The following is a 26846-nucleotide window of genomic DNA, read 5'->3' as shown; positions in this document are numbered from 1 at the left end:
GCCGGACCTGGGGAGGGGGCGGGGGGCGGCCGGGCCGGAGGAGCGGCCGGCGAGGACCACGCATCACCCCTCAGAAAGCCCCTCGGGCCCCAATTCTGCCCCGGGAAGGGGGCGGGGAAAGGGGGGGGTCCCTCTTGCTCCCCCAAATCCGGTCAGGGCCCGGCAGCCGGGGGCGGCCCCCCCGTTCCCCTCCCCCCCACGACGCCAACGGACTTTGGCCGGAGTCGTCCGGGGGGCGGGGGGGGGGAGGGGGGGAAAGCCAGCGGCGATGCCCCCCGGCCCGCTGACCAGCCCCTGACCACCCCCAGCCCCCCCGCCCAGCTCCTCTCGTCGCCCCGATGAAGCAGCCGGACGCCATCAAACTGTTCGTGGGGCAGATCCCGCGGCACCTGGACGAGAAGGACCTGAAGCCCATTTTCGAGCAGTTCGGCCGCATCTTCGAGCTGACCGTCATCAAGGATAAATTCACCGGCGTGCACAAGGGTGAGGGGGGCGGGGGCCGACAGGGAGGGGGAGGGACCCGACCCCCCCCCAAAAAAACCCCACACACATACACACACCCACCTCCCCCGTCCCCTCCCCTCCCCGAATCTCATGCCCTGGTCACCCTCCGCCGGGGGAGGGGGAGACGGGGAAGGAGGGGCAGGGCCGGAGGGAAGTCGACACGACGCTCACACCTGTCCCCGGTGGCCCCCCCCCTTCTCCGGCCTCCCACACACCTGGTCTCCCTCGGCCTCTCCCGGATAACCTCCTCCTCCTCCTCCCCTCCGCACCGTCCCATCCTGGAGCTGGAGGAGAGGGGAGAGGGCTCAACCTCCCCAGAACCCCTGGGACCATCCCTGGCCCCCCAGCTCTGTCCCCACCCAGCCCAAGCAGAGCGGGAAGGCCAGAATTGGGGGGCGGGAGGAGAGGCTGGGAGAGCGAGCCCGCCCCGCCCTCCCCCCCCATTCCTTTCCACCTCTAGGATGTGCCTTCCTCACCTACTGTGCCCGAGACTCAGCTCTGAAGGCCCAGAGTGCTCTACACGAGCAGAAGACACTGCCGGGGGTGAGTCCCTGCCCCTCGAGGGGTGAACGGGGGGGGGTGGGCGACGGCGGGCGGGCTCCCGGGAAACCGAGGAAGGGGGCGTCCGAAGCCTCAGTAGGCCCAGGCCCACCCCTCCGCCGATCCCCGTCCCTTCCCGTCTTTGTCTCAACTCCTCGGCCAACCTTGCAGAGAGTTACAGGCCCGGGCTGGTGGAGAGACTCCTAGGCGACCCAGGACCACCTGGAGTCTGGCTGATCCTCCTCCTGCCTCCGTGTCTCGCCCAGGAGAGGGGTCTCTCCCCCTCCGAGGGGCGGCCCAGCCTCCCTCAGCCCCTCCCACTCCCCCCGATAGCCAGGAAGTTCTCCCCGAGGCCTAACCATGGTCCCTCCTGCTGCATCCCCCCCTAATCCCTTCTCTGGAGGGCTTGCTTCAAGCCGGTGGCCCCTCTCCGACCCGCCCCTCTTCAGCATCCGTGAGGGATAACTTGAAGGTGTGTGTGGGGTGGTGGGGGGGGGGAGGAACACCACTCTCCACACCCCTAAGGGTCAAAGGTCAGGAAGAGATGACTCAAGTGGAGGAGGGGTCGCGCTCGGGTTAACCGTGGGAACTGCTGTCGTTTCCGCACGTGGGTCTGTCGGAGTTGGGGGGTGGGGAGGGGGTTCTCTCGGGGTCGGCCTTCTTCCCCCTCCCGACAACATCTTTGGCCCGGTTAATCGGGGGTGGCTGCAGAAAAGGTGGGGGGAGAGGGTTATGTCACAGAGCCAGTCGATCAGAGGGGAGGGGTCTCGCTTTCCCCCATCTCTTGCTCTCTCTTCCTCTCTGGCCCGGTCTCTGCTCCTCCATTTCTGTCTCTCTCTCTCTCTGTGGGGTCCCAGGCCTGCCTCTCTCTCCGGGCCTTCCTGTCTCTCCCATCTCCGGGTCTCTGCCTGTCTCTGGGTCTCTGCCTGTCTCTGGGTCTCTGGTCCTCTTCTGCTGCCAGACCAGCCCCGTGAGCCCACTGTTGGGTAGGGACTGCCTCTGTATGTTGCCAATTTGTACTTCCCAAGCGCTTAGTACAGTGCTCTGCACGCAGTAAGCGCTCAATCAGTACGATTGATGATGATCCCGGGGAGGAGGGTGGGGGCACAGGAGAGGGTCCGGTCCAGGGACGGTTGTGACCCCATGCTCAGGCCGGGGGCCGGGAGGGTGTTCGGTTGGGTGTGGGGTGAGGGACGGGGGGGGGCTCCGCGGGGTGACCCCTACCCCGTGAGCCGGGGGCCGGGGGAGCAGATGTCTGAGGGCTTTGTCCGCCTGCCCCGTCCCCGGTGCCCCCGGTCCCCTCCCCCCCGGGTCTTTTCGGCACCACCTGCTTCCGCGGATGCTTTCATTGTTTATCCTTCTGACAGCCTCTGCGCGGGGGTGGGCGGGTGTCCGTGTCCGTGTGCGGGCGTGTGTGCGATGGAGGGGTCCGGGCCCGGGAGAGGGGGCGGGGGACGACGACGACGACGACGACGAGGTCCGTCCCCCACCCCCCTCCAGGATCCGGCGGGCGATGCTCCCAGCGGGTGCCCGGCCGGGGAAGGGGGCTCGTGATCCCTAGGGGACCGAGGGCTGGGTGGGTGGGGGGGTGGGATGGCGTTTTGATGGGAAGGACGGGGCTGGGGGGCTGGGAGGGGGATGGCGAGTGTGGCACTGGGCTAGGCCGCAGCCAGGACCCCCGTAGCCGGGGGCTGGCAGGGAGGGCCGGGGCGTCGCCCTGGGCACTGGTTGCCAGGGAAACCGGGCCCGGCGGCCCCGGGGGGGGGGGATGCCAGGTGCGCCTGTGGCCCGAGGAGCAGGAGCACGGAGGGCGGGGAGGAGCCTGGGGGGGTCCTGGACCGGTCCTAAGGCCAGGCCTCTGTCTGTGTATGTGTGTGTGTGTGTGTGTGTCGGGGGGGGCGATGTATGTGCTTGGGAGTGTGTGATGACGTCTGGGTGAATGCACCAGGCATCATCGCATCCTCTGGTTGCAGTCTGTGTGTCTCTGTATGTGTGCGTGTGTGTAGGCGTGTGTCTGGGGGGGGCGTTGTATGTGCTTGGGGAGTGTGTGAACGTGTGCGTGTGTGTGTGTGTGTGTGTGTGCGCGTGGTGACGTCTGGGTGAATGCACCAGGCATCGCATCCTCTGCTTGCAGTCTGTGTGTCTGTGTGTGTATCCGTGTGTCTGGGGGGGGCGTTGTATGTGCTTGGGGAGTGTGTGAACATGTGCGTGTGTGTGTGTGTGGTGACCTCTGTGTGAATGCACCAGGCATCCTCGCATCCTCTGCTTGCAGTCTGTGTGTGTGTGTGTGTGTGTGTGTGCGTGTGTGTCTGGGGGGGGGCGTTGTATGTGCTTGGGAGTGTGTGCACATATGTGTGTGTGGTGACGTCTGGGTGAATGCACCAGGCATCGCATCCTCTGCTTGCAGTCTGTGTGTCTCTGTGTGTGTATATGTGTGTGTGTGTGTGTATGCGTGTGTCGGGGGGGCGTTGTATGTGCTTGGGGAGTGTGTGAACATGTGCGTGTGTGTGTGTGTGTGTGGTGACCTCTGTGTGAATGCACCAGGCATCCTCGCATCCTCTGCTTGCAGTCTGTGTGTCTCTGTATGTGTGCGTGTGTGTAGGCGTGTGTCTGGGGGGGGCGTTGTATGTGCTTGGGGAGTGTGTGAACATGTGCGTGTGTGTGTGTGTGTGTGTGTGTGTGCGTGGTGACGTCTGGGTGAATGCACCAGGCATCGCATCCTCTGCTTGCAGTCTGTGTGTCTGTGTGTGTATCCGTGTGTCTGGGGGGGCGTTGTATGTGCTTGGGGAGTGTGTGAACATGTGCGTGTGTGTGTGTGTGGTGACCTCTGTGTGAATGCACCAGGCATCCTCGCATCCTCTGCTTGCTCTGTGTGTGTGTGTGTGTGTGTGTGCGTGTGTGTCTGGGGGGGGCGTTGTATGTGCTTGGGAGTGTGTGCACATGTGTGTGTGGTGACGTCTGGGTGAATGCACCAGGCATCGCATCCTCTGCTTGCAGTCTGTGTGTCTCTGTGTGTGTATATGTGTGTGTGTGTGTGTATGCGTGTGTCGGGGGGGGCGTTGTATGTGCTTGGGGAGTGTGTGAACATGTGCGTGTGTGTGTGTGTGTGTGGTGACCTCTGTGTGAATGCACCAGGCATCCTCGCATCCTCTGCTTGCTCTGTGTGTGTGTGTGTGTGTGTGTGCGTGTGTGTCTGGGGGGGGCGTTGTATGTGCTTGGGAGTGTGTGAACATGTGTGTGTGGTGACGTCTGGGTGAATGCACCAGGCATCGCATCCTCTGCTTGCAGTCTGTGTGTCTCTGTGTGTGCATGTGTGCGTGTGTATGCGTGTGTCTGGGGGGGGCGTTGTATGTGCTTGGGGAGTGTGTGAACATGTGCGTGTGTGTGTGTGTGTGTGTGTGGTGACCTCTGTGTGAATGCACCAGGCATCCTCGCATCCTCTGCTTGCTCTGTGTGTGTGTGTGTGTGTGCGTGTGTGTCGGGGGGGGCGTTGTATGTGCTTGGGAGTGTGTGAACATGTGTGTGTGGTGACGTCTGGGTGAATGCACCAGGCATCGCATCCTCTGCTTGCAGTCTGTGTGTCTGTGTGTGTGTGTGTGTGTGTGTCTGGGGGGGGCGTTGTATGTGCTTGGGAGTGTGTGAACATGTGAGTGTGTGTGTGGTTACCTCTGTGTGAATGCACCAGGCATCATCGCATCCTCTGCTTGCTCTGTGTGTGTGTGTGTGTGTGTGTGTGTGTAAGGACCGCGCGACCCGGGGCCGAGGGCGGGGCAGGGGAGCCGCGGGGCTCTGTTCCTGTCTGCATTTGTAGTCGTTGTGGGGACACGTCGTGGGGACATCCCGGGTGGGGGCCGGAGGCTGGGGACGGACGGGGGCATTTGTTGCGGGGATTGAGTGTCTCCAGGTTCTCCGTGTGTGTGTGTGTGTGTGTGCGTGTGGATTGTGTAGCGGCGACCGGAGTGTGTGTGTGTGGTGCGTGACCACAGTGGGGGCGGGGGGGATCGAGGAGGAGTGTGCCCGGGGGGGGGCGGGGGGGGGAGCGCCCGTGTGTATCCGCGCACGTGTGGCAGAGGGTGAGCCCGCCCCGAGCGGGGGGGTGGGGAAGGGGCTTGGCCGAGACCCTCCCTAGGGCGGGGAAAGGAAGGACCCAGCCCCCCCCCCCCCCCCCGTTAAAGAGCTTTAATTCGGAGCGGATAATCCCGGATTGTCGGGAGGGAAAGCCGAGGGGAGGGAGGGGAGGGGGATTAGTGGGGCGGGGTTTCTGCCCACCGGTCGGGGTCCTGGGGGGGTCCGGGGGGGGGAGGAAGACGGGAGCGCGGGGGGCCCAGGATGGGGAGGGTAGAGGCCGGGCCCACGCCCACGCGCGGCGATTTTCCCGGGCCTCTCCCAGCCCCCCCATCCCCTCCCCGGGCCGCGCGTAGAGCGCCAAAGCCGGTGACGTCACCGCGGTCGCCGGGGCGACGGGGCAGGATAAATCAGGCTGAGTGGGCGGTTGCCATGGAGAGCATTCTCCGGTTGCCACGGCGACCGGGCATCTGCTCCCTTTGTGCAGCTTGAGCGCCGTCTTCTCCCCCCCCCCCCCCTCCCGCCCCTTCCCCTCCCCCCTGCCGGGTCACGGGGATCCAAGGCGGGCGGGGAGGGGGGGGGGGGTCGTCCGAGCCGTGACACCCGGCCCCACCCCCCTATTCCCCCCCCCCCCCCGGGCTTTTTCTAGCCTAGACACCTGGACACGGAACTGGTCTTCAGCGTCCTTCCCCCGCGGACCGGGCCTTTTCCCTCTTTCCCTGCCTCACTTCCCCGGGGGGGCGGGGGGGGGGCGGAGCCCTGCGTGGAGTGGATGGTGGGGGTGGGGCGGGGGGGCCTCCCCCCACCCCCATCATTTCCCCAGTCCCGGAGAGACGCTCGTGGGTTTGCGGGGGTCGCGGAGGGGGTGTCAGCACCCCCCTGTCTTTCCCTCCCTCCCCAGATGAACCGGCCGATCCAGGTGAAGCCGGCAGACAGCGAGAGCCGTGGAGGTACAAACACACACCCCCATCCCCCCCACCCCACCCCCATCCCCCTCCTCCGGCCGCGGAAAAGTCGGAGCGGAGGAAGGGAGGGGATGGGCTGAAGGGGCCCCCGGTGGGTCTCCGAGAGGTTGCGCCACCCGCCTGGGGACACACAGCGCGGGAGGCAGGAGGCCCCGGGGGGCTCGGGGGGACCCGGGGAGGGGGCCCGAAGGACTCAGGCGACCCCCTCTCCCCCTTCGCCGCCCCTTCTCCACCGCTCGGCCGCCCCCTCCCCTCCAGAAGACCGGAAGCTGTTCGTGGGGATGCTAGGGAAGCAGCAGACGGACGACGACGTCCGGAAGATGTTTGAGCCGTTCGGGAACATCGACGAGTGCACGGTCCTCCGGGGCCCCGACGGCACCAGCAAAGGTGACCACCGGACCCTCCCCCCCCCCCCGCCCCCCGATACCCACCATGATCCCACCTGGAACACGCCCCCCCGCCCCCCACCCCCGGACCGGTCTTCACGACTGGCTACACCCGCGATTAGCAGGCCCGAAATCCGCCCCGCTTCACCGCACCCACGATGACGAGCGTGGCTCAGTGGAAAGAGCCCGGGCTTTGGAGTCAGAGGTCATGGGTTCAAATCCCGGCTCCGCCACTTGTCAGCTGTGTGACTTTGGGGAAGCCATTTCACTTCTCTGGGCCTCGGTGACCTCGTCTGTAAAATGGGGATGAAGACTGGGAGCCCCTTGTGACCTCCCCAGCGCTTTGCACATCGTAAGCGCTTTATAAATGTCATTATTATCTTTTAGACTGTGAGTTGGGTAGGGACTGTCTCTATATGTCGCCAATTTGTACTTCCCAAGCGCTTAGTACAGTGCTCTGCACATAGTAAGCACTCAATAAATACGATTGATGATGATGATGATGATGACCTCCCCAGCGCTTTGCACATCGTAAGCGCTTTATAAATGCCATTATTATCTTTTAGACTGTGAGCCCACTGTTGGGTAGGGACTGTCTCTATATGTTGCCAGTTTGTACTTCCCAAGTGCTCAGTACAGTGCTCTGCACATAGTAAGCGCTCAATAAATACGATTGATGATGATGACCGTATTTGAAAGTGACCCCGCCCCCCCCGCTGGCCGCACCCACCTTTACCAGCGCTTAGCACAGTGCTCTGCACCCACCCCCCACCCCCGGACCGGTCCTCACGACTGGCTACACCCGCGATTAGCAGGCCCGAAATCCGCCCCGCTTCACCGCACCCACGATGACGAGCGTGGCTCAGTGGAAAGAGCCCGGGCTTTGGAGTCAGAGGTCATGGGTTCAAATCCCGGCTCCGCCACCTGTCAGTTGTGTGACTTTGGGGAAGCCATTTCACTTCTCTGGGCCTCGGTGACCTCATCTGTAAAATGGGGATGAAGACTGGGAGCCCCTTGTGACCTCCCCAGCGCTTTGCACATCGTAAGCGCTTTATAAATGCCATTATTATCTTTTAGACCGGGAGCCCACTGTTGGGTAGGGACTGTCTCTATATGTTGCCAATTTGTACTTCCCAAGTGCTCAGTACAGTGCTCTGCACATAGTAAGCGCTCAATAAATACGATTGATGATGACGACCGTATTTGAAAGTGACCCCGCCCCCCCCTCCGCTGGCCGCACCCACCTTTACCAGCGCTTAGCACAGTGCTCGGCACACAGGAAGCGCTTACCACATACCATAATTATTAGGACCATACCTGGGGTACGTGGCCGCGCCACACCCACCATTACCACCTCCGGAATAATAATAATGACGATGGCTTTTGCTAAGCGCTTACTATAATGATAGCATTTATTAAGCGCTTACTATGTGCAAAGCACTGTTCAGGTTACAAGGCAATCAGGTTGTCCCACAGGGGGCTCACAATCTTAATCCCCATTTTGCAGATGAGGGAAGTGAGGCACAGAGAAGTTAAGTGACTTGCCCCAAATCACACAGCTGACAAGTGGCGGAGCCGGGATTCGAACCCATGACCTCTGACTCCAAAGCCCGGGCTCTTTCATCATCATCATCATCATCAATCATATTTATTGAGCGCTTACTGTGTGCTGAGCACTGTACTAAGCGCTTGGGAAGTACAAATTGGCAACGTTGGCTCTTTCCACTGAGCTACACTGCTTACTATGTGCCAAGCACTGGGGACGGGGCGGGGGGGGGATACAAGGTCATCAGATTGTCCCACGTGGGGCTCACGGTCTTAATCGCCATTTGACAGAGGAGGGAACCGAGACACAGAGAAGTTAAGTGACTTGCCCAGAGTCACACAGCCGACAAGCGGCGGAGTCGGGATTAGAACCCACGACCTCTGACTCCCAAGCCCGGGCTCTTTCCACTGAGCCACGACCCTTCCCTGGTAGGCCGTGAATGTGACCGTGCCCTCCCATCCCGGCCACCCCCCTTTCCTGCCAATTAATCGATCAATGCTATTTGCTGAGCGCTCGCTATGTGCAGAGCACTGCGCAGAGCGCTGGGGAGAATACAGTGCAATGCAGTGGAGTTGGTGGAGACGATCCCTGCTCACAAGGAGCTTGCGGTCAAGAAGGGGAGACAGACATTGATACAGTGCTTGACAGACGCATAGTAAGCGCTTAAAAAATGCCATCGTTTTTAATATAAATAAATGACAGATCCGGGAAATGACAGTATATGGGGATAGAACAGTGCTTTGCACAAAGTAAGCGCTTAATAACTGCCAACATCATCATTATTGGAGAAGCAGTGTGGCTCAGTGGAAAGAGCCCGGGCTAGAACAGTGCTTTGCACAAAGTAAGCGCTTAATAAATGCCAACATCATCATTATTGGAGAAGCAGCGTGGCTCAGTGGAAAGAGCCCGGGCTAGAACAGTGCTTTGCACAAAGTAAGCGCTTAATAAATGCCAACATCATCATTATTGGAGAAGCAGCGTGGCTCAGTGGAAAGAGCCCGGGCTTTGGAGTCAGAGGTCAGGGGTTCAAATCCCGGCTCCGCCACTTGTCAGCTGGGTGACTTTGGGCAAGTCACTTCTCTGGGCCTCAGTTCCCTCATCTGTAAAATGGGGATGAAGACCGTGAGCCCCCCGTGGGACAACCTGATCACCTTGTAACCTCCCCAGCGCTTAGAACAGTGCTTTGCATAGAGTAAGCGCTTAATAAATGCTATTATTATTAATGTGCAGAAGTGCTGTGGGGGTGGGGGTGACACGGATATCAAGTGCTTAGACAGAGACCGTGAACTCTATATGTTGCCAACTTGGACTTCCCAAGCGCTTCGTACAGTGCTCTGCACACAGTAAGCGCTCAATAAATACAATTGAATGAATTAAAGTGAACTTGCGGGAGGGAATTGTGACCACCAATTCTATTGCACTGTACTCTCCCAAACACTTAGTACAGCGCTCTGCCCCCAGCCAGCGCTCAATAAATACGATTGAATGAATGACTCATCATCATCATCATCATCAATCGTATTTATTGAGCGCTTACCATGTGCAGAGCACTGTACTAAGCGCTTGGGAAGTACAAATTGGCAACATATAGAGACAGTCCCTACCCAACAGTGGGCTCACAGTCTAAAAGGGGGAGACAGAGAACAAAACCAAACATACTAGCAAAATAAAATAAATAGAATAGATATGTATGAAAGTGAACTTGCGGGAGGGGATTGTGATTACCAATTATATTGCATTGTACTCTCCCAAACGCTTAGTACAGCGCTCTGCCCCCAGCCAGCGCTCAATAAATACGATTGATTGAATGAATGAATGAAAGTGAACTTGCGGGAGGGGATTGTGACTACCAATTCTATTGCATTGCACTCTCCCAAACGCTTAGTACAGTGCTCTGCCCCCAGCCAGCGCTCAATAAATACGATTGAATGAATGAATGAAAGTGAACTTGCGGGAGGGGATTGTGATTACCAATTATATTGCATTGTACTCTCCCAAACGCTTAGTACAGCGCTCTGCCCCCAGCCAGCGCTCAATAAATACGATTGATTGAATGAATGAATGAAAGTGAACTTGCGGGAGGGGATTGTGACTACCAATTCTATTGCACTGTACTCTCCCAAACGCTTACTACAGCGCTCTGCCCCCAGCCAGCGCTCAATAAATACGATTGAATGAATGAATGAATGAATGAAAGTGAACTTGCGGGAGGGGATTGTGACTACCAATTCTATTGCATTGTACTCTCCCAAACGCTTAGTACAGCGCTCTGCCCCCAGCCAGCGCTCAGTAAATACGATTGAATGAATGAATGAATGAATGAAAGTGAACTTGCGGGAGGGGATTGTGACTACCAATTCTATTGCACTGTACTCTCCCAAACGTTTAGTACAGCGCTCTGCCCCCAGCCAGCGCTCAATAAATATGATTGAATGAATGAATGAAAGTGAACTTGCGGGAAGGGATTGTGACTACCAATTCTACTGCATTGTACTCTCCCAAACGCTTAGTACAGCGCTCTGCCCCCAGCCAGCGCTCAGTAAATACGATTGAATGAATGAATGAATGAATGAAAGTGAACTTGCAGGGGGGGATTGTGACTACCAATTCTATTGCATTGCACTCTCCCAAACGCTTAGTACAGCGCTCTGCCCCCAGCCAGCGCTCAATGAATACAATTGAATGAATGAATGAATGAAAGTGAACCTGCGGGAGGGGATTGTGACTACCAATTCTGTTGCATTGCACTCTCCCAAACGCTTAGTACAGTGCTCTGCCCCCAGCCAGCGCTCAATAAATACGATTGAATGAATGAATGAATGAAAGTGAACTTGCGGGAGGGGATTGTGACTACCAATTCTATTGCATTGTACTCTCCCAAACGCTTAGTACAGCGCTCTGCCCCCAGCCAGCGCTCAATAAATACGATTGAATGAATGAATGAATGAAAGTGAACTTGAGGGAGGGGATTGTGACTACCAATTCTATTGCATTGCACTCTCCCAAACGCTTAGTACAGCGCTCTGCTCCCAGCCAGCGCTCAGTAAATACCGTTGATCAATAGGCGACACAGAATTGTAGGCGAATAGGGGCAAATAGGGCTTAGTCCGGGAAGGCCTCTTGGAGGAGATGTGATTTTTTTGGCGGGGGGGGGACGTAGCCAATTAGGCCAAAGTGGTCTTTGGATGGCCAAATGACTCGACTTAGATGAGCATATTTTGGAAATATAATCAGGAGGACTAATTCTCTGGAGAAGACACGAATGCAAGGAAATGTCCAGGGAAAACATGGAAGAGGCAGAGCGGCAGCTAGAGGGATAGAGGCCTTAACAACGGGAACGGAAGAACCATTAGAAAAGTTGCGGATTATAGCAGAGGACAGGACGTTCCGGAAAAAGCCTATCCAGGGAGTCGCTATGAATGGGAAACGACTCGACGGCATTTATTAATAATAATAATAATAATAATTGCAGGTGGGAAGACAGCCTTTAACTCCTCCTCCGTTGGCTCCACCCTCCATCCTTGCTCCCCGGGATTGGCCCAGTCTTCTCCCTGCCCCCGTCATCATCGTCATCATCATCAATCGTATTTATTGAGCACTTACTGTGTGCAGAGCACTGTACTAAGCGCTTGGGAAGTACAAGTTGGCAACATAGAGAGACAGTCCCTACCCAGCAGTGGGCTCACAGTCCTGCTCTCTCCCTCTTTCCCTCTCCCAGAGGGCGGGGATTTGGAGGGAGGGGGTCTCCAGGGTCCTGACGCTCATGCCCCTCATTCATTCAATCGTATTTATTGAGCGCTTACTGTGTGCAGAGCGCTGGACTAAACGCTTGGGCGAGCCCGTTGTTGGGTAGGGACCGTCTCTATATGTTGCCAACACCGTGGCGAAGTGGAAAGAGCCGGGCTTTGGAGTCAGTGGTCATGGGTTCAATGTCAGCTGGGTGACCTTGGACAAGTCACTTAACTTCTCTGGGCCTCAGTTACCTCATCTGGAAAATGGGGGTTGACTGTGAGCCCCCCGTGGGACAACCTGATCACCTTGTATCCCCCCCAGTGGGCCTCAGTTACCTCATCTGTAAAATGGGGGTTGACTGTCAGCCCCCCGTGGGACAACCTGATCACCTTGTATCACCTTGTTTCCCCCAGCGCTTAGAACAGTGCTTTGCACATAGTAAGGGCCTAATAAACGCCATCATTATTATTATTTATTATTAAGCGCTTAGTCCAGTGCTCTGCACACGGTAAGCGCTCAATAAATACGATTGAATGAATGAATGGGAGTGCAATACCACATTAAAACGACCCCATTCCCTGCCCACAACGAGTTTATCATTATTATTATTTATTATTATTAAGCGCTTAGTCCAGCGATCTGCACACGGTAAGCACTCAATAAATACTATTGAATGAATGAATGGGAGTGCAATACAACATTAAAACGGCCCCATTCCCTGCCCACACCGCGTTTACAGTCTAGAGGAGTTGGCAGACGTGACTAGAAATAAATAAATGACAGACGTGGACGGAAGTGGCGTGGGGCTGGATAAAGGGAGCGAGACTGTGAGCCCACTGTGGGGTAGGGACGGTCTCTATATGTTGCCAACTTGTACTTCCCAAGCGCTTAGTACAGTGCTGTGCACATGACAGATTCATTCAATCGCATTTATTGAGCGCTTACCGTGTGCAGAGCACTTGGGAAGTCCAAGTTGGCAACATCTAGAGACGGTCCCTACCCAACAGCGGGCTCACAGTCTAGAAAGGGGAGACGAACAACAAAATAGATAAACCAAATAAAATAAATAGAATAAATACGTACAGTGGTGTGGGGCTGGATAAAGGGAGCGAGTCAGGGCGACGGAGGAGGGGAAAGGAGCGCTTAGGCAGGGAAGGCTTCTTGGAGGAGAGGGGCCTCCAGTTAAAGGCTCCTCCTTCCTCCTTCTTCCAGGCTGTGCCTTTGTGAAGTTCCAGACCCACGTGGAGGCCCAGGCCGCCATCAACACCCTTCACGGCAGCCGGACCCTCCCGGTGAGACCCTCAGCCTCCTCCCCACTCCGGCGACCCCCACCCCCACCCCTCGGGTCCCAGGTGGCAGGTGAGGGGCTCCTTCCCCTCCAATCGCCCCCCGGGCCCCGTCGTCCAGCCCCGTCGTCGTCCTTGCAGGGCGCGTCGTCCAGCCTGGTGGTGAAGTTCGCGGACACGGAGAAGGAGCGGGGGCTGCGGCGGATGCAGCAGGTGGCAAACCAGTGGGGGCTGTTCAGCCCCATCGCCCTCCAGTTCGGGGCCTACAGCGCCTACACCCAAGCGGTGAGCCCGGGACCCCCTCAGCCCCGGGCCCCGGGGGGCCGCGCTGGGACTCGTTCGGTCGGATTCGGTTTAGAGAAGCTTAGTGGCTCGGTGCCCGGGACCCCCTCAGCCCCGGGCCCCGGGGGGCCGCGCTGGGACTCATTCAGTTGGATTCATTTTAGAGAAGCTTAGTGGCTCGGTGTCCGGGACCCCCTCAGCCCCGGGCCCCGGGGACCGCGCTGGGACTCGTTCGGTCGGATTCGGTTTAGAGAAGCTTAGTGGCTCGGTACCCGGGACCCCCTCAGCCCCGAGCCCCGGGGGGCCGCGCTGGGACTCGTTCAGTCGGATTCAGTTTAGAGAAGTATAGTGGCTCGGTGCCCGGGACCCCCTCAGCCCCGGGCCCCGGGGGGCCGCTCTGGGACTCGTTCGGTCGGATTCAGTTTAGAGAAGCTTAGCAGCTCGGTGCCCGGGACCCCCTCAGCCCCGGGCCCCGGGGGGCCGCGCTGGGACTCGTTCAGTCAGATTCAGTTTAGAGAAGTTTAGTGGCTTGGTGCCCGGGACCCCCTCAGCCCCGAGCCCTGGGGGGCCGCGCTGGGACTCGTTCAGTCGGATTCGGTTTAGAGAAGCTTAGCGGCTCGGTGCCCGGGACCCCCTCAGCCCCGGGGGGCCGCTCTGGGACTCGTTCGGTCGGATTCATTTTAGAGAAGCTTAGTGGCTCGGTGCCCGGGACCCCCTCAGCCCCGGGCCCCGGGGGGCCGCTCTGGGACTCGTTCGGTCGGATTCAGTTTAGAGAAGCTTAGCAGCTCGGTGCCCGGGACCCCCTCAGCCCCGGGCCCCGGGGGGGCCGCGCTGGGACTCGTTCAGTCAGATTCAGTTTAGAGAAGTTTAGTGGCTTGGTGCCCGGGACCCCCTCAGCCCCGGGCCCCGGGGGCCACGCTGGGACTCATTCAGTCGGATTCAGTTTAGAGAAGTTTAGTGGCTTGGTGCCCGGGACCCCCTCAGCCCCGGGGGGCCGCGCTGGGACTCGTTCAGTCGGATTCAGTTTAGAGAAGTTTAGTGGCTCGGTGCCCGGGACCCCCTCAGCCCCGGGCCCCGGGGGGCCGCGCTGGGACTCGTTCAGTCGGATTCATTTTAGAGAAGCTTAGTGGCTCGGTGTCCGGGACCCCCTCAGCCCCGGGCCCTGGGGGGCCGCGCTGGGAATTATTCAGTCGGATTCATTTTAGAGAAGCTTAGTGGCTTGGTGCCCGGGACCCCCTCAGCCCCGGGCCCCGGGGGGCCGCGCTGGGACTCGTTCAGTCGGATTCAGTTTAGAGAAGCTTAGTGGCTCGGTGGCGAGGGCCCGGGCTTGGGGGTCAGAGGTCATGGGTTGCGTGGCATGTAGTAAGCACCCCGCCGTTACCGTCGCACGGCCTAGCGGAAAGAGCACAGGCCTGGAACTAATCCCGACTCCGCCGCGTCTCTGCTGGTCACTTGGCTTCCCTGGACCTCCGTGACCCGGTGGAAAAAGCCCGGGCTTTGGAGTCAGAGGTCACAGGTTCAAATCCCGGCTCCGCCAACTGTCAGCTGTGTGACTTCGGGCAAGTCACTTGGCTTCTCTGGACCTCGGTGACCCGGTGGAAAAAGCCCGGGCTTTGGAGTCAGAGGTCACGGGGTCAAATCCCGGCTCCGCCAACTGTCAGCTGGGTGACTTCGGGCAAGTCACTTCCCTTCTCTGGGCCTCAGTGACCTCATCTGGAAAATGGGGATTAAAACTGTGAGCCCCGCCGCGGGACAACCTGGTCACCTTGTAACCTCCCCAGCGCTTGGAACAGTGCTTTGCACGTAGAAAGCACTTAACAAATACCGTTATCGTCATCATCGATCGTATTTATTGAGCACTTACTGTGTGCAGAGCACTGGACTAAGCGCTCATCCTCATCATCATCTGTAAAATGGAGATTCAGACTAGGACAGATGGGACAGGGACCGTGTCCCACTGATTACCTTGTATCTACCCTAGTGCTTGGCACATAGTAAGCGCTTAACAAATACCACAATTAGCGGCATGGTTCAGTGGAAAGAGCACCGGCTTTGGAGTCAGAGGTCATGGGTTCCAATCCTGGCTCCGCCAGTTGTCAGCTGTGTGGCTTTGGGCAAGTCACTTCCCTTCTCTGGGCCTCAGTGACCTCATCTGGAAAATGGGGATTAAAACTGTGAACCCCCCCGCAGGACAACCTGGTCACCTTGTAACCTCCCCGGCACTTGGAACAGTGCTTTGCACATAGTAAGCGCTTAACAAATACCGTCATCATCATCATCAATCGTATTTATTGAGCGCTTACTGTGTGCAGAGCACTGTACTAAGCGCTCATCCTCATCATCATCTGTAAAATGGAGATTCAGACTAGGACAGATGGGACAGGGACCGTGTCCCACTGATTACCTTGTATCTACCCTAGTGCTTGGCACATAGTAAGCGCTTAACAAATACCACAATTAGCGGCGTGGTTCAGTGGAAAGAGCACCGGCTTTGGAGTCAGAGGTCATGGGTTCAAATCCCGCTCTGCCAATTGTCAGCTGTGTGACTTCGGGCAAGTCACTTAACTTCTCTGGGCCTCAGTTACCTCATCTGTAAAATGGGGATTAAAACCGTGAGCCCCCCCGCGGGACAACCTGATCACCTTGTAACCTCTCCAGCGCTTAGAACAGTGCTTTGCACATAGTAAGCGCTTAACAAATATCATCATCATCATCTAATCCCGGCTCCGCCGCTTGTCTGCTGTGTGACTTTGGGCAAGCCACTTCTCGTCTCTGGGCCTCTGTCGCCTCATCTGTAAAATGGGGATTAAGGCTGTGAGCCCCTCTGGGACCACCTGATTACCTTGTATCTCAAACAGTGCTTGGCACAGAGTAAGCGCTTAACAAATGCCATTATTATTATTATTATTATTACTATTATTATTATTATTTTATTGTATTTTAGTTGAGAAGCAATATGGTGTAGTGAAGAGAGCCCGGGCTTGGGAGGCAGGTCATGGGTTCTAATCCTGCGACTCCTCCACTTGTCTGCTGTGTGATAATAATAATGATGGTATTTGTTAAGCACTTACTGTGTGCCAGGCACTGTTCTAAGCGCTGGGGCGGCTACCAGGTAATCGGTTGTCCCTCGTGGGGCTTACCGTCTTAAATCCCCATTTTACAGATGAGGTAACTGAGGCACAGAGAAGTGAAGTGACTTGCCCAAGGTCCCACAGCAGACAAGTGGCGGAGGCGGGATTGGAACCACGTCCTCTGACGTCTTGGTCACTTCACTTCTCCGAGCCTCAGTTACCTCATCTGTAAAATGGGGATTGAAACTGGGAGCCCCACACGGGACTGGGACGGTGCCCAACACGATTTGCTTGTATCCATCCCAGCGCTTAGTACAATGCCTAACCCATAGCGCTTAACAAATGCCATCACTATTTATTGAGCGCTTATAGTGTGCCCAGCACTGTACTAAGCGCTTGGGAGAGGAGCCTAGAACAATAAACAGACACATTCTCCACCCACAACGAGCTGACAGCCTAGAAGAGGACAGAGACATTAATAGAAATTAACAAATACATTACAAATAAATCAGATAGATGAATTAAGATATCAAATCCCGGCTCTGCCACTTGTTTGCCGCGTGACCTTGGGTCAGCCGCTTCACTTCTCTGGGCCTCAGTTTCCATGTCTGTAAAATGGGGATTGAAACTCGGAGCCCCAAGTGGGACCAGCGACTGTTTCAACCCGATTTGCTTGTGATGATGATGATGATGACGGTATTTGTTAAGTGCTTACTATGTTCAAAGCACTGTTCTAAGCGCTGGGGAGGTTACAGGGTGATCAGGTTGTCCCACGGTGGGCTCACGGTTTTAATCCCCATTTTCCAGATGAGGGAACTGGGGCCCAGAGAAGTTAAGTGACTTGTGTCCACCCCAGCACTCAGCACAGTGCCTGGGACATAGTAAGCGTTTAACAAATACCACTATTATTATTATTATTATTAGAAGGAAGGACTGGAGCTCCGGCAGGGCGCCCCAGCGCTTAGTGCCTGGCACATAGTGAGCGCTCAATACCACAATCATGTATTATTAGTTATCGCACTTAGCACAGTGGCTGGGACGTAGTAAGCGTTTAACAAATACCACTATTATTATTATTATTATTAGAAGGACTGGAGCTCCGGCAGGGCACCCCAGCGCTTAGTGCCTGGCGCACAGTGAGCGCTCAATACCACAATCATGTATTATTATTAATAATAATAATAATGATAGCATTTGTTAAGTGCTTACTATGTGCAGAGCACTGTTCTAAGCGCTGGGGGGGATACAAGGTGATCAAGTTGTCCCACATGGGGCTCACAATCTTAATCCCCATTTTACAGATGAGGTAACTGAGGCTCAGAGAAGTGAAGTGACTTGCCCAAGGTCACCCAGCAGACATGTGGCTGAGTCGGGATTCGAACCCATGACCGCTGACTCCAAAGCCCGTGCTTTTGCCACTGAGCCATCTTACTTAGCGCAGTGGCTGGGACATAGTAAGCGTTTAACAAATATCACTATTATTATTATTAGAGGGAAGGACTGGAGCTCCGGCAGGGCGCCCCAGCGCTTAGTGCCTGGCGCACAGTGAGCGCTCAATACCACAATCATGTATTATTAGTTATCGCACTCAGCACAGTGGCTGGGACGTAGTAAGCGTTTAACAAATACCACTATTATTATTATTAGAAGGAAGGACTGGAGCTCCGGCAGGGCACCCCAGCGCTTAGTGCCTGGCGCACAGTGAGCGCTCAATACCACAATCATGTATTATTAATAATAATAATAATGATAACATTTGTTAAGTGCTTACTATGTGCAGGGCACTGTTCTAAGCGCTGGGGGGGATACAAGGTGATCAAGTTGTCCCCCATGGGGCTCACAATCTTAATCCCCATTTTACAGATGAGGTAACTGAGGCTCAGAGAAGTGAAGTGACTCGCCCAAGGTCACCCAGCAGACATGTGGCTGAGCCGGGATTCGAACCCATGACCGCTGACTCCAAAGCCCGTGCTTTTTCCACTGAGCCATCGTACTTAGAGCAGTGGCTGGGACAATAGTAAGCGTTTAACAAATACCACTATTATTATTATTATTATTAGAAGGAAGGACTGGAGCTCCGGCAGGGCACCCCAGCGCTTAGTGCCCGGCGCACAGTGAGCGCTCAATACCACAATCATGTATTATTAGTTATCATTCTAGGTGCATCAGTCCTGCTAGGTACACATCACCGGGGGGCGAGACCGGAGGGGTTGGGGGGCTTGGGAGCTTGACCTTTGACCCCGGCTCCCTCTCCGTGCCCAGCTGATGCAGCAGCAGGCGGCTCTGGTGGCTGCCCACAGCGCCTACCTCAACCCGGTGCCCATGGCGGCCGTGCAGCTGGCCGGCCTCACTTCCAACGGGCTCATCGCCACCCCCATCACCCCGTCCTCAGGTACCGTCGCACCGGGCGGGCACCCGGGGGTGGAGGGGGTGGGCACGGGGGGCACCGGGTCGGAGACGCAGCGTCTCACCGTGCCCCCCCGGCTGTCTCTGTCCGTGCCTGGCCGCTGGCCCGGGCCTCAGGAACCAGCACGCCCCCAGCCATCCCCGCCACGCCCGTGTCCGCCATCCCCGCGCTGGGCGTCAACAGCTTTAGCCCGGTGCCCACGCAGCCCCCCGCCGGACAGCCCGGCTCCGATGCCCTCTACACCAACGGCGTCCACCCTTACCCCGGTCAGCGTCCCTCCCCGACCCTGAGACCCTCCGGTCCTGCCCACCCCGGACCCTCCGCCCCGGGGCCCCCGGCCCAGGGCCCAGGGGCTCCTCCCTGCCCCCGGCCCAGGGCCCAGGGTCTCCTCCCTACCCCCGGCCCAGGGCCCAGGGGCTCCTCCCTGCCCCCGGCCCAGGGCCCAGGGGCTCCTCCCTGCCCCCGGCCCAAGGCCCAGGGTCTCCTCCCTGCCCCCGGCCCAGGGCCCAGGGTCTCCTCCCTACCCCCCGGCCCAGGGCCCAGGGGCTCCTCCCTGCCCCCGGCCCAGGGCCCAGGGGCTCCTCCCTGCCCCTGGCCCAAGGCCCAGGGTCTCCTCCCTGCCCCCGGCCCCGGGCCCAGGGCCTCCTCCCTGCCCCCGGCCCCGGGCCCAGGGTCTCCTCCCTGCCCCCCGCCCAGGGTCTCCTCCCGGCCCCCGGCCCCCGTCTGCCCCAGAGCCCCCGGCCCAGGGCCCAGGGTCTCCTCCCTGCTCCTGGCCCAAGGCCCAGGGTCTCCTCCCTGCCCCAGCCCCCTTCTGCCCCAGAGCCCCCGGCCCCGGGCCCAGGGTCTCCTCCCTGCCCCCGGCCCAGGGCCCAGGGGCTCCTCCCTGCCCCCGGCCCAGGGCCCAGGGGCTCCTCCCTGCCCCCGGCCCAGGGCCCAGGGGCTCCTCCCTGCCCCCGGCCCAGGGCCCAGGGGCTCCTCCCTGCCCCCGGCCCAGGGCCCAGGGTCTCCTCCCAACCCCCGGCCCAGGGCCCAGGGTCTCCTCCCTGCTCCTGGCCCAAGGCCCAGGGTCTCCTCCCTGCCCCTGGCCCCCTTCTGCCCCAGAGCCCCCGGCCCAGGGCCCAGGGTCTCCTCCCTGCCCCCGGCCCAGGGCCCAGGGGCTCCTCCCTGCCCCCCGGCCCCCTTCTGCCCCAGAGCCCCCGGCCCAGGGCCCAGGGTCTCCTCCCTGCCCCCGGGCCCAGGGTCTCCTCCCTGCCCCCGGCCCCCTTCTGCCCCAGAGCCCCTGGCCCAGGGTCTCCTCCCTGCCCCCCGCCCAAGGCCCAGGGGCTCCTCCCTGCCCCCCGCCCAAGGCCCAGGATCTCCTTCCTGCCCCGGGCCCAGGGCCCAGGGTCTCCTCCCTGCCCCCGGCCCAGGGCCCAGGGTCTCCTCCCTGCCCCCGGCCCAGGGCCCAGGGTTTCCTCCCTTACCCCCGGCCCCCTTCTGCCCCAGAGCCCCCGGCCCCGGGTCTCCTCCCCTTCCCCCTGGGAAGCCTCCCAGGGGAGCTGGGCGCCGACGCCCCCTCCCCTCAATTTGTCCCGGCAGCCCAGAGCCCGGCCGCCCCCGTGGACCCCCTCCAGCAGGCCTACGCCGGCATGCAGCACTACACCGGTGAGGGGACGGGACGGGACGGGACGGGACGTGGGTGGGAGGGGGCGGGAGCGGCAGTAGGAAGGACCCCAGGTTAGACGGCAGCCGCCCCGTGGACCCCCTCCAGCAGGCCCACAGCACTACAGTGCTTAGAACAGTGCTTGGCACATAGTCAGCGCTGCACAAATGCCATCATTATTATTGTCACACCGGGGAGGGGGTGGCAGCTGCAGTCGGAAGGACACCAGGTTAGACAGCAGCCACCCCCGAGCCCCCGACGGGCCTGGGACAGAGCTGGGGATGGGGCGGGCCCTGGTCCCATCCTCTGGCTCTCTCACTACCCCCGCTGCCCCCCACAGCGGCCTACCCCACGGCCTACGGGCTGGTGAGCCCCGCCTTCCCCCAGCCGCCCACCCTGGTCGCCCAACAGCCCCCGCCGCCCCTGCCCCAGCCCCCGCCCCCGCCGCCACAGCCGCAGCCGCAGCAGCAACAGCAGCAGCGAGAAGGTAAGGACCGGAGGGCCGGGCCCAATAATAACAGTGATAACACTTATTAAGCTCTTACCCTATGCCAAGCACTGTTCTAAGTGCTGGGGAGGTGACAGGGTGATCAGGTTGTCCCACGGGGGGCTCCCATTCATTCATTCGTTCATCCAATCGTATTTATTGAGCGCTTACCGTGTGCCGGGGGGCAGGGGAGGGCAGGGAATAATAATAACAGTGATAACGTTTATTAAGCGCTTACTATGTGCCAAGCACTGTTCTAAGCGCTGGGGAGGTGACAGGGTGATCAGGTTGTCCCACGGGGGTTCACATTCATTCATTCATTCATTCATTCATTCGTATTTATTGAGCACTTACTCTGTGCCAAGCACTGTTCTAAGCGCTGGGGAGGTGACAGGGTGATCAGGTTGTCCCACAGGGGGCTCACATTCATTCATTCATCCATCCAATCGTATTTATTGAGCGCTTACTGTGTGCAAAGCACTATTCTAAGCGCTGGGGAGGTTAGCCCACTGTTGGGTAGGGACCGTCTCTCTATGTTGCCAACTTGTACTTCCCAAGCGCTTAGTCCAGTGCTCTGCACACAGTAAGTGCTCAATAAATACAATTGATTGATTGATTGATTTGATCAGGTTGTCCCATGGGGGGCTCACATTCATTCATTCATCCATCCAATCGCATTTATTGAGCGCTTACTGTGTGCAAAGCACTGTTCGAAGTGCTGGGGAGGTGACAGGGTGATCAGGTTGTCTCACGGGGGGCTCACATTCATTCATTCGTTCATCCAATCGTATTTCTTGAGCGCTTACTGTGTGCCGGGGGGCAGGGGAGGGCAGGGAATAATAATAACAGTGATAACGTTTATTAAGCTCTTACTATGTGCAAGGCACTGTTCTAAGCGCTGGGGAGGTGACAGGGTGATCAGGTTGTCCCACGGGGGGCTCGCATTCATTCATTCATCTATCCATCCAATCGTATTTATTGAACACTTACTGTGTGCAAAGCACTGTTCTAAGCGCTGGGGAGCTGACAGGGTGATCAGGTTGTCCCACGGGGGGCTCCCATTCATTCATTCGTCCATCCATTCGGATTTATTGAGCGCTTACTGTGTGCCAGGGGGCAGGGGAGGGCAGGGAATAATAATAACAGTGATAACGTTTATTAAGCTCTTACTATGTGCAAAGCACTGTTCTAAGCGCTGGGGAGGTGACAGGGTGATCAGGTTGTCCCACGGGGGGCTCGCATTCATTCATCCGTCCATCCATTCGGATTTATTGAGCGCTTACTGTGTGCCGGGGCGCAGGGAATAATAATAACAGTGATAACGTTTATTAAGCTCTTACTATGTGCAAGGCACTGTTCTAAGCGCTGGGGAGGTGACAGGGTGATCAGGTTGTCCCCACGGGGAGCTCACATTCATTCATTCATCCATCCAACCGTATTTATTGAGCGCTTACTGTGTGCCGGGGGGGCAGGGGAGGGCAGGGAATAATAATAACAGTGATAACGTTTATTAAGCTCTTACTATGTGCAAAGCACTGTTCTAAGCGCTGGGGAGGTGACAGGGTGATCAGGTTGTCCCACGGGGGGCTCACATTCATTCATTCATCTATCCATCCAATCGTATTTATTGAGCGCATACAGTGTGCAAAGCACTGTTCTAAGCGCTGGGGAGGTTAGCCCACTGTTGGGTAGGGACTGTCTCTATATGTTGCCAACTTGTACTTCCCAAGCACGTAGTCCACTGCTCTGCACACAGTAAGTGCTCAATAAATACGATTGATTGATTGATCAGGTTGTCCCACGGGGGGCTCACATTCATCCATTCATTCATCCATTAGTATTTATTGAGTGCTTACTGTGTGCAAAGCGCTGTTCTAAGCGCTGGGGAGGTTACAGGGTGATCAGGTTGTCCCACGGGGGGCTCACATTCATTCGTTCATCCATCCAATCGTATTTATTGGGCGCTTACTGTGTGCAAAGCACTGTTCTAAGCGCTGGGGAGGTTACAGGGTGATCAGGTTGTCCCACGGGGGGCTCACATTCATTCATTCATTCGTATTTATTGAGCGCTAACTGTGTGCAGAGCACTGGACTAAGCGCTTGGGAAGTCCAAGTTGGCAACGTCTAGAGACGGTCCCTACCCAACAGCGGGCTCACAGTCTAAAAGGGGGAGACAGACATCAAAACAAAACATATTAACAAAATAAAATAAATATGTACAAATAAAATAAATAAATAGACAAACATACATCCATGTCCTGTGGGGAGGGGAAGGAGGTAAGGCGGGAGGGGGAAGCTCACAGTCTTAATCCCCATTTTACAGGTGAGGGAACTGAGGCGCAGAGAAGTGCAGTGACTTGCCCAAAGTCACCCAGCTGCCAATTGGCGGAGCCGGGATTTGAACCCATGCCCTCTGCCTCCAAAGCCCGGGCTCTTTCCACTGAGCCATGCTGCTTCCCTAAGGGCCCGGGGGTCCCACACCCGGCCTCGCTCCAGCAGGAGGGGACTGTCGGCTCCTCCAGGCCACGGGTCGTGTCGACCAGTCCCTTCTGGCGGACTCTCCCGGGCGCTTAGTACAGTCCTCCGCATTTAGCGCTCACTAAATACCACTGATCGATTGAAAAATGGGTGCGAGGCCGTCTCGTCCTCCCCCTGTCCTGCCTCCGGGGGTTTGTCTCCTCCCTCTATCCTCCTTAGTCTCTGTCTCTCCATCTCTGCGGGTCTCTCAGCCTCTGTGTATCTCTGCGGGTCTCTTCCTCTGCCTTCCTCCCTCGCACTCTCCCTCTCTTCCCCTTTCTCTCCCTCCATCCATCTCCCTCCCTGTCCCTCCTTCCTTCCATCTCTCTCCCTCCATTTTAATAATAATAATAATAATAATAATAACGGCATTTGTTAAGCGCTTACTATGTGCAGAGCACTGTTCTAAGCGCTGGGGGTGGATACAAGGTGATCAAGTTGCCCCACATGGGGCTCACAGTCTTAATCCCCATTTTACAGATGAGGGAACTGAGGCTCAGAGAAGTTAAGTGACTTGCCCAAGGTCACACAGCAGACATGTGGCGGAGCCGGGATTCGAACCCATGACCTCTGACTCCAAGCCCATGCTCTTCTCCACTGAGCCACACTGCTCCTCTATTTTACTCCTTCTCTCTCTCCCTCTCTGCATCTCTCTCCCTCTCCTTATAATAATAATAATGGTATTTGTTAAGCGCTTACTATGTGCCAAGCACTGTTCTAAGCGCTGGGGTAGCTACGAGGTAATCGGGTTGTCCCACGTGGGACTCACAGTCTTAATCCCCATTTACAGATGAAGTAACTGAGGCCCAGAGAAGTTAAGTGACTTGCCCAAAGTCACACAGCGGACAAGGGGCGGGGTCAGGATTAGAACCCACGACCTCTGACTTCCAAGCCCGTGCTCTTTCCACTAAGCCACGCTGTTCCTCTCCCTCCTCCCATTCATTCATTCATTCATTCATTCATTCATTCGTATTTACTTTGCACTTACTGTGTGCAGAGCACTGTACTAAGCGCTTGGAAAGCACAGTTTAGCAACAGAGACAATCCTTGCCCACAACGGGCTGACAGTCTAGAAGGGGGGAGACAGACATCAAAACAAGTAAACAGGCATCAATAGCATCAATATAAGTAAACAGAATTACAGATAAATACATATATACACAATATATGCATATATACACACACGGGACTGTGCCCAACCTGATTGTCTTGTATCGACCCCAGGGCTTAGAACAGTGCCTGCTCCCTCCGTCTCTCCCTTCCTCCATCTCTCTCTCCCTCCATCTCCCTTCCTTCTCTCCCTCCCTCCCTCCGTCTCTCCCTCCCTCCCTCCGTCTCTCCCTCCCCTCCTCCATCTCTCTCTCCCATCTCCCTTCCTACTCTCCCTCCATCTCCCTTCCTTCTCTCCCTCCCTCCCTCCGTCTCTCCCTCCCTCCCTCCGTCTCTCCCTCCCCTCCTCCATCTCTCTCTCCCATCTCCCTTCCTACTCTCCCTCCATCTCCCTTCCTTCTCTCCCTCTCTCCCTCCGCCCCTCCATCTCTCCCTCCCCCCTCCATCTCCCTTCCTACTCTCCCTCTCTTCCTCCATCTCCCTTCTTCCATCTCTCTCTCCATCTCCCTTCCTTCTCTCCCTCTCCCTTCCTTCTCTCCCCATCTCTCTTCCTCCATCTCTCTCTCCCTCCACCTCCCTTCCTTCTCTCCATCTCCCTCCCTCCATCTCCCTTCCAACTCTCCCTCCATCTCCCTTCCTTCTCTCCATCTCCCTTCCAACTCTCCCTCCATCTCCCTTCCAACTCTCCCTCCATCTCCCTTCCTTCTCTCCATCTCCCTTCCTTCTCTCCCTCCATCTCCCTTCCTTCTCTCCCTCTCCCTTCCTCCATCTCCCTTCCTTCCCTCCATCTCCCTTCCTTCTCTCCCCCCTCCATCTCTCTTCCTCCATCTCTCTCTCCCTCCATCTCCCTTCCTTCTCTCCATCTCCCTCCCTCCATCTCCCTTCCAACTCTCCCTCCATCTCCCTTCCAACTCTCCCTCCATCTCCCTTCCTCCTCTCCATCTCCCTTCCTTCTCTCCCTCCATCTCCCTTCCTTCTCTCCCTCCCTCCCTCCCTCCCTCCATCTCTCTTCCTCCATCTCTCCTCCTCCATCTCTCCACCTCCCTCCCTCCATCTCTCTTCCTCCATCTCTCCTCCTCCATCTCTCCACCTCCCTCCCTCCATCTCCCTCCCTACTCTCCCTCTCTCCGTCCATCTCTCTTCCTCTACCTCTCTCCATCTCCCTCCCTCCATCTCCCTTCCTACTCTCTTCCTCCATCCCTCCCTCCCTCCCTCCCTCCATCTCCTTTCCTACTCCCCCTCCCCCTCTGTCCGTCCGTCCGTCCGTCCGTCCCCCGGCCCATCCGTCCCCCGGCCCCTTATCATCTCCTTCCCGCCCCTCCGCAGGCCCCGAAGGCTGCAACATCTTCATCTACCACCTGCCCCAGGAGTTCACGGACTCGGAGATCCTCCAGATGTTCGTCCCCTTCGGGCACGTCATTTCTGCCAAGGTCTTCGTCGACCGGGCCACTAACCAGAGCAAATGTTTCGGTGAGCCCCCCACCCACCCACCCAGCCCGGAGGGCGCCCCGGAGGAGGTGGCGGTTGGGGTCACGGTTGGGACCCCCCGGGCCCGGCTCCATCCCGCCCCCTCCCCCAGGTTTCGTGAGTTTCGACAATCCGGGCAGCGCCCAGGCGGCCATCCAGGCCATGAACGGCTTTCAGATCGGCACCAAGCGGCTCAAAGTTCAGCTCAAGCGACCCAAGGACGCCAACCGGCCCTACTGAGAGCTGGGGGGGGGGGGTCCGGCGGGACGCCCCCCGCCCCTCCAAGCCCACCTCTTCGGGCCCCCGAGGACGCCGGGGGGCGGGGGGGTGAGGCCTAGCTTCGGGGGGCGATGCCCACTGGGCCCTGCCCGCCCCCTCGAAGGCCCAACGTGCGGAGGAGGAGGAGGAGGAGAAGAAGGAGGAGGAGGAGGAGGAGGAGGGACCCCCCCCCAGGGACCCCCAACCCTCCACTCGCCAACGTCGGCTCTAAATGGGGGAGAGGGTCCCCCCACCCAAAACTCCAGCCAAGAGGCTGGGCCCCCCTCTCCCTCCTCCCCCAGTCGGGCTGCCTGGGACTGGGGGTCCCAACCGTCCCTTCCCCGGCCCACCCCGGGGCCCCACTCACTGCCTCTAACCCCCCCCACCCCGGGCTGCTCCTCCCCCAGCCCCCCATCACCACCCCCCGACCCCCGAGGAGAAGCCCCCCTTACCCTTAAATAATGTTTACAGTCGCTTTCCTTGTAAATACCACGTCCGTCCGTCCGTCCGTCCGTCCTCTCTGTGGCGATGGGGAAGGGGCGGGTGGGGAGGGAGGGTCCTGGGGATTTGGGGGGGTGGGG

The 26846-nt window shown here is 58.0% G+C and overlaps 1 protein-coding gene across 2 annotated transcripts; it reads left to right on the top strand.

Moving 5' to 3' along the window:
* Positions 1–307: 307 nt before the first annotated feature.
* On the top strand, positions 308–26665 carry CELF3 (CUGBP Elav-like family member 3). Of its 2 annotated transcripts, none has more exons than XM_038768556.1 (12): positions 308–483; positions 965–1047; positions 6011–6059; positions 6336–6461; positions 12951–13030; positions 13166–13309; positions 18640–18769; positions 18901–19050; positions 20363–20428; positions 20767–20913; positions 25867–26010; positions 26120–26665. In XM_038768556.1, the coding sequence occupies exons 1-12, from the start codon at positions 339–341 to the stop codon at positions 26245–26247; spliced, it is 1392 nt and encodes a 463-aa protein (XP_038624484.1). In that variant the 5' UTR covers positions 308–338; the 3' UTR covers positions 26248–26665. The 2 variants fall into 2 exon arrangements, with proteins under 2 accessions (XP_038624484.1, XP_038624483.1); XM_038768555.1 differs by having other exon boundaries at positions 6333–6461.
* Positions 26666–26846: the final 181 nt, after the last annotated feature.

Source organism: Tachyglossus aculeatus, chromosome Y4, assembly GCF_015852505.1.
Source record: "Tachyglossus aculeatus isolate mTacAcu1 chromosome Y4, mTacAcu1.pri, whole genome shotgun sequence".
In the NCBI taxonomy this organism is placed as follows: Eukaryota; Metazoa; Chordata; class Mammalia; order Monotremata; family Tachyglossidae; genus Tachyglossus; species Tachyglossus aculeatus.
This window is presented reverse-complemented; position numbering and strand designations above follow the sequence as displayed.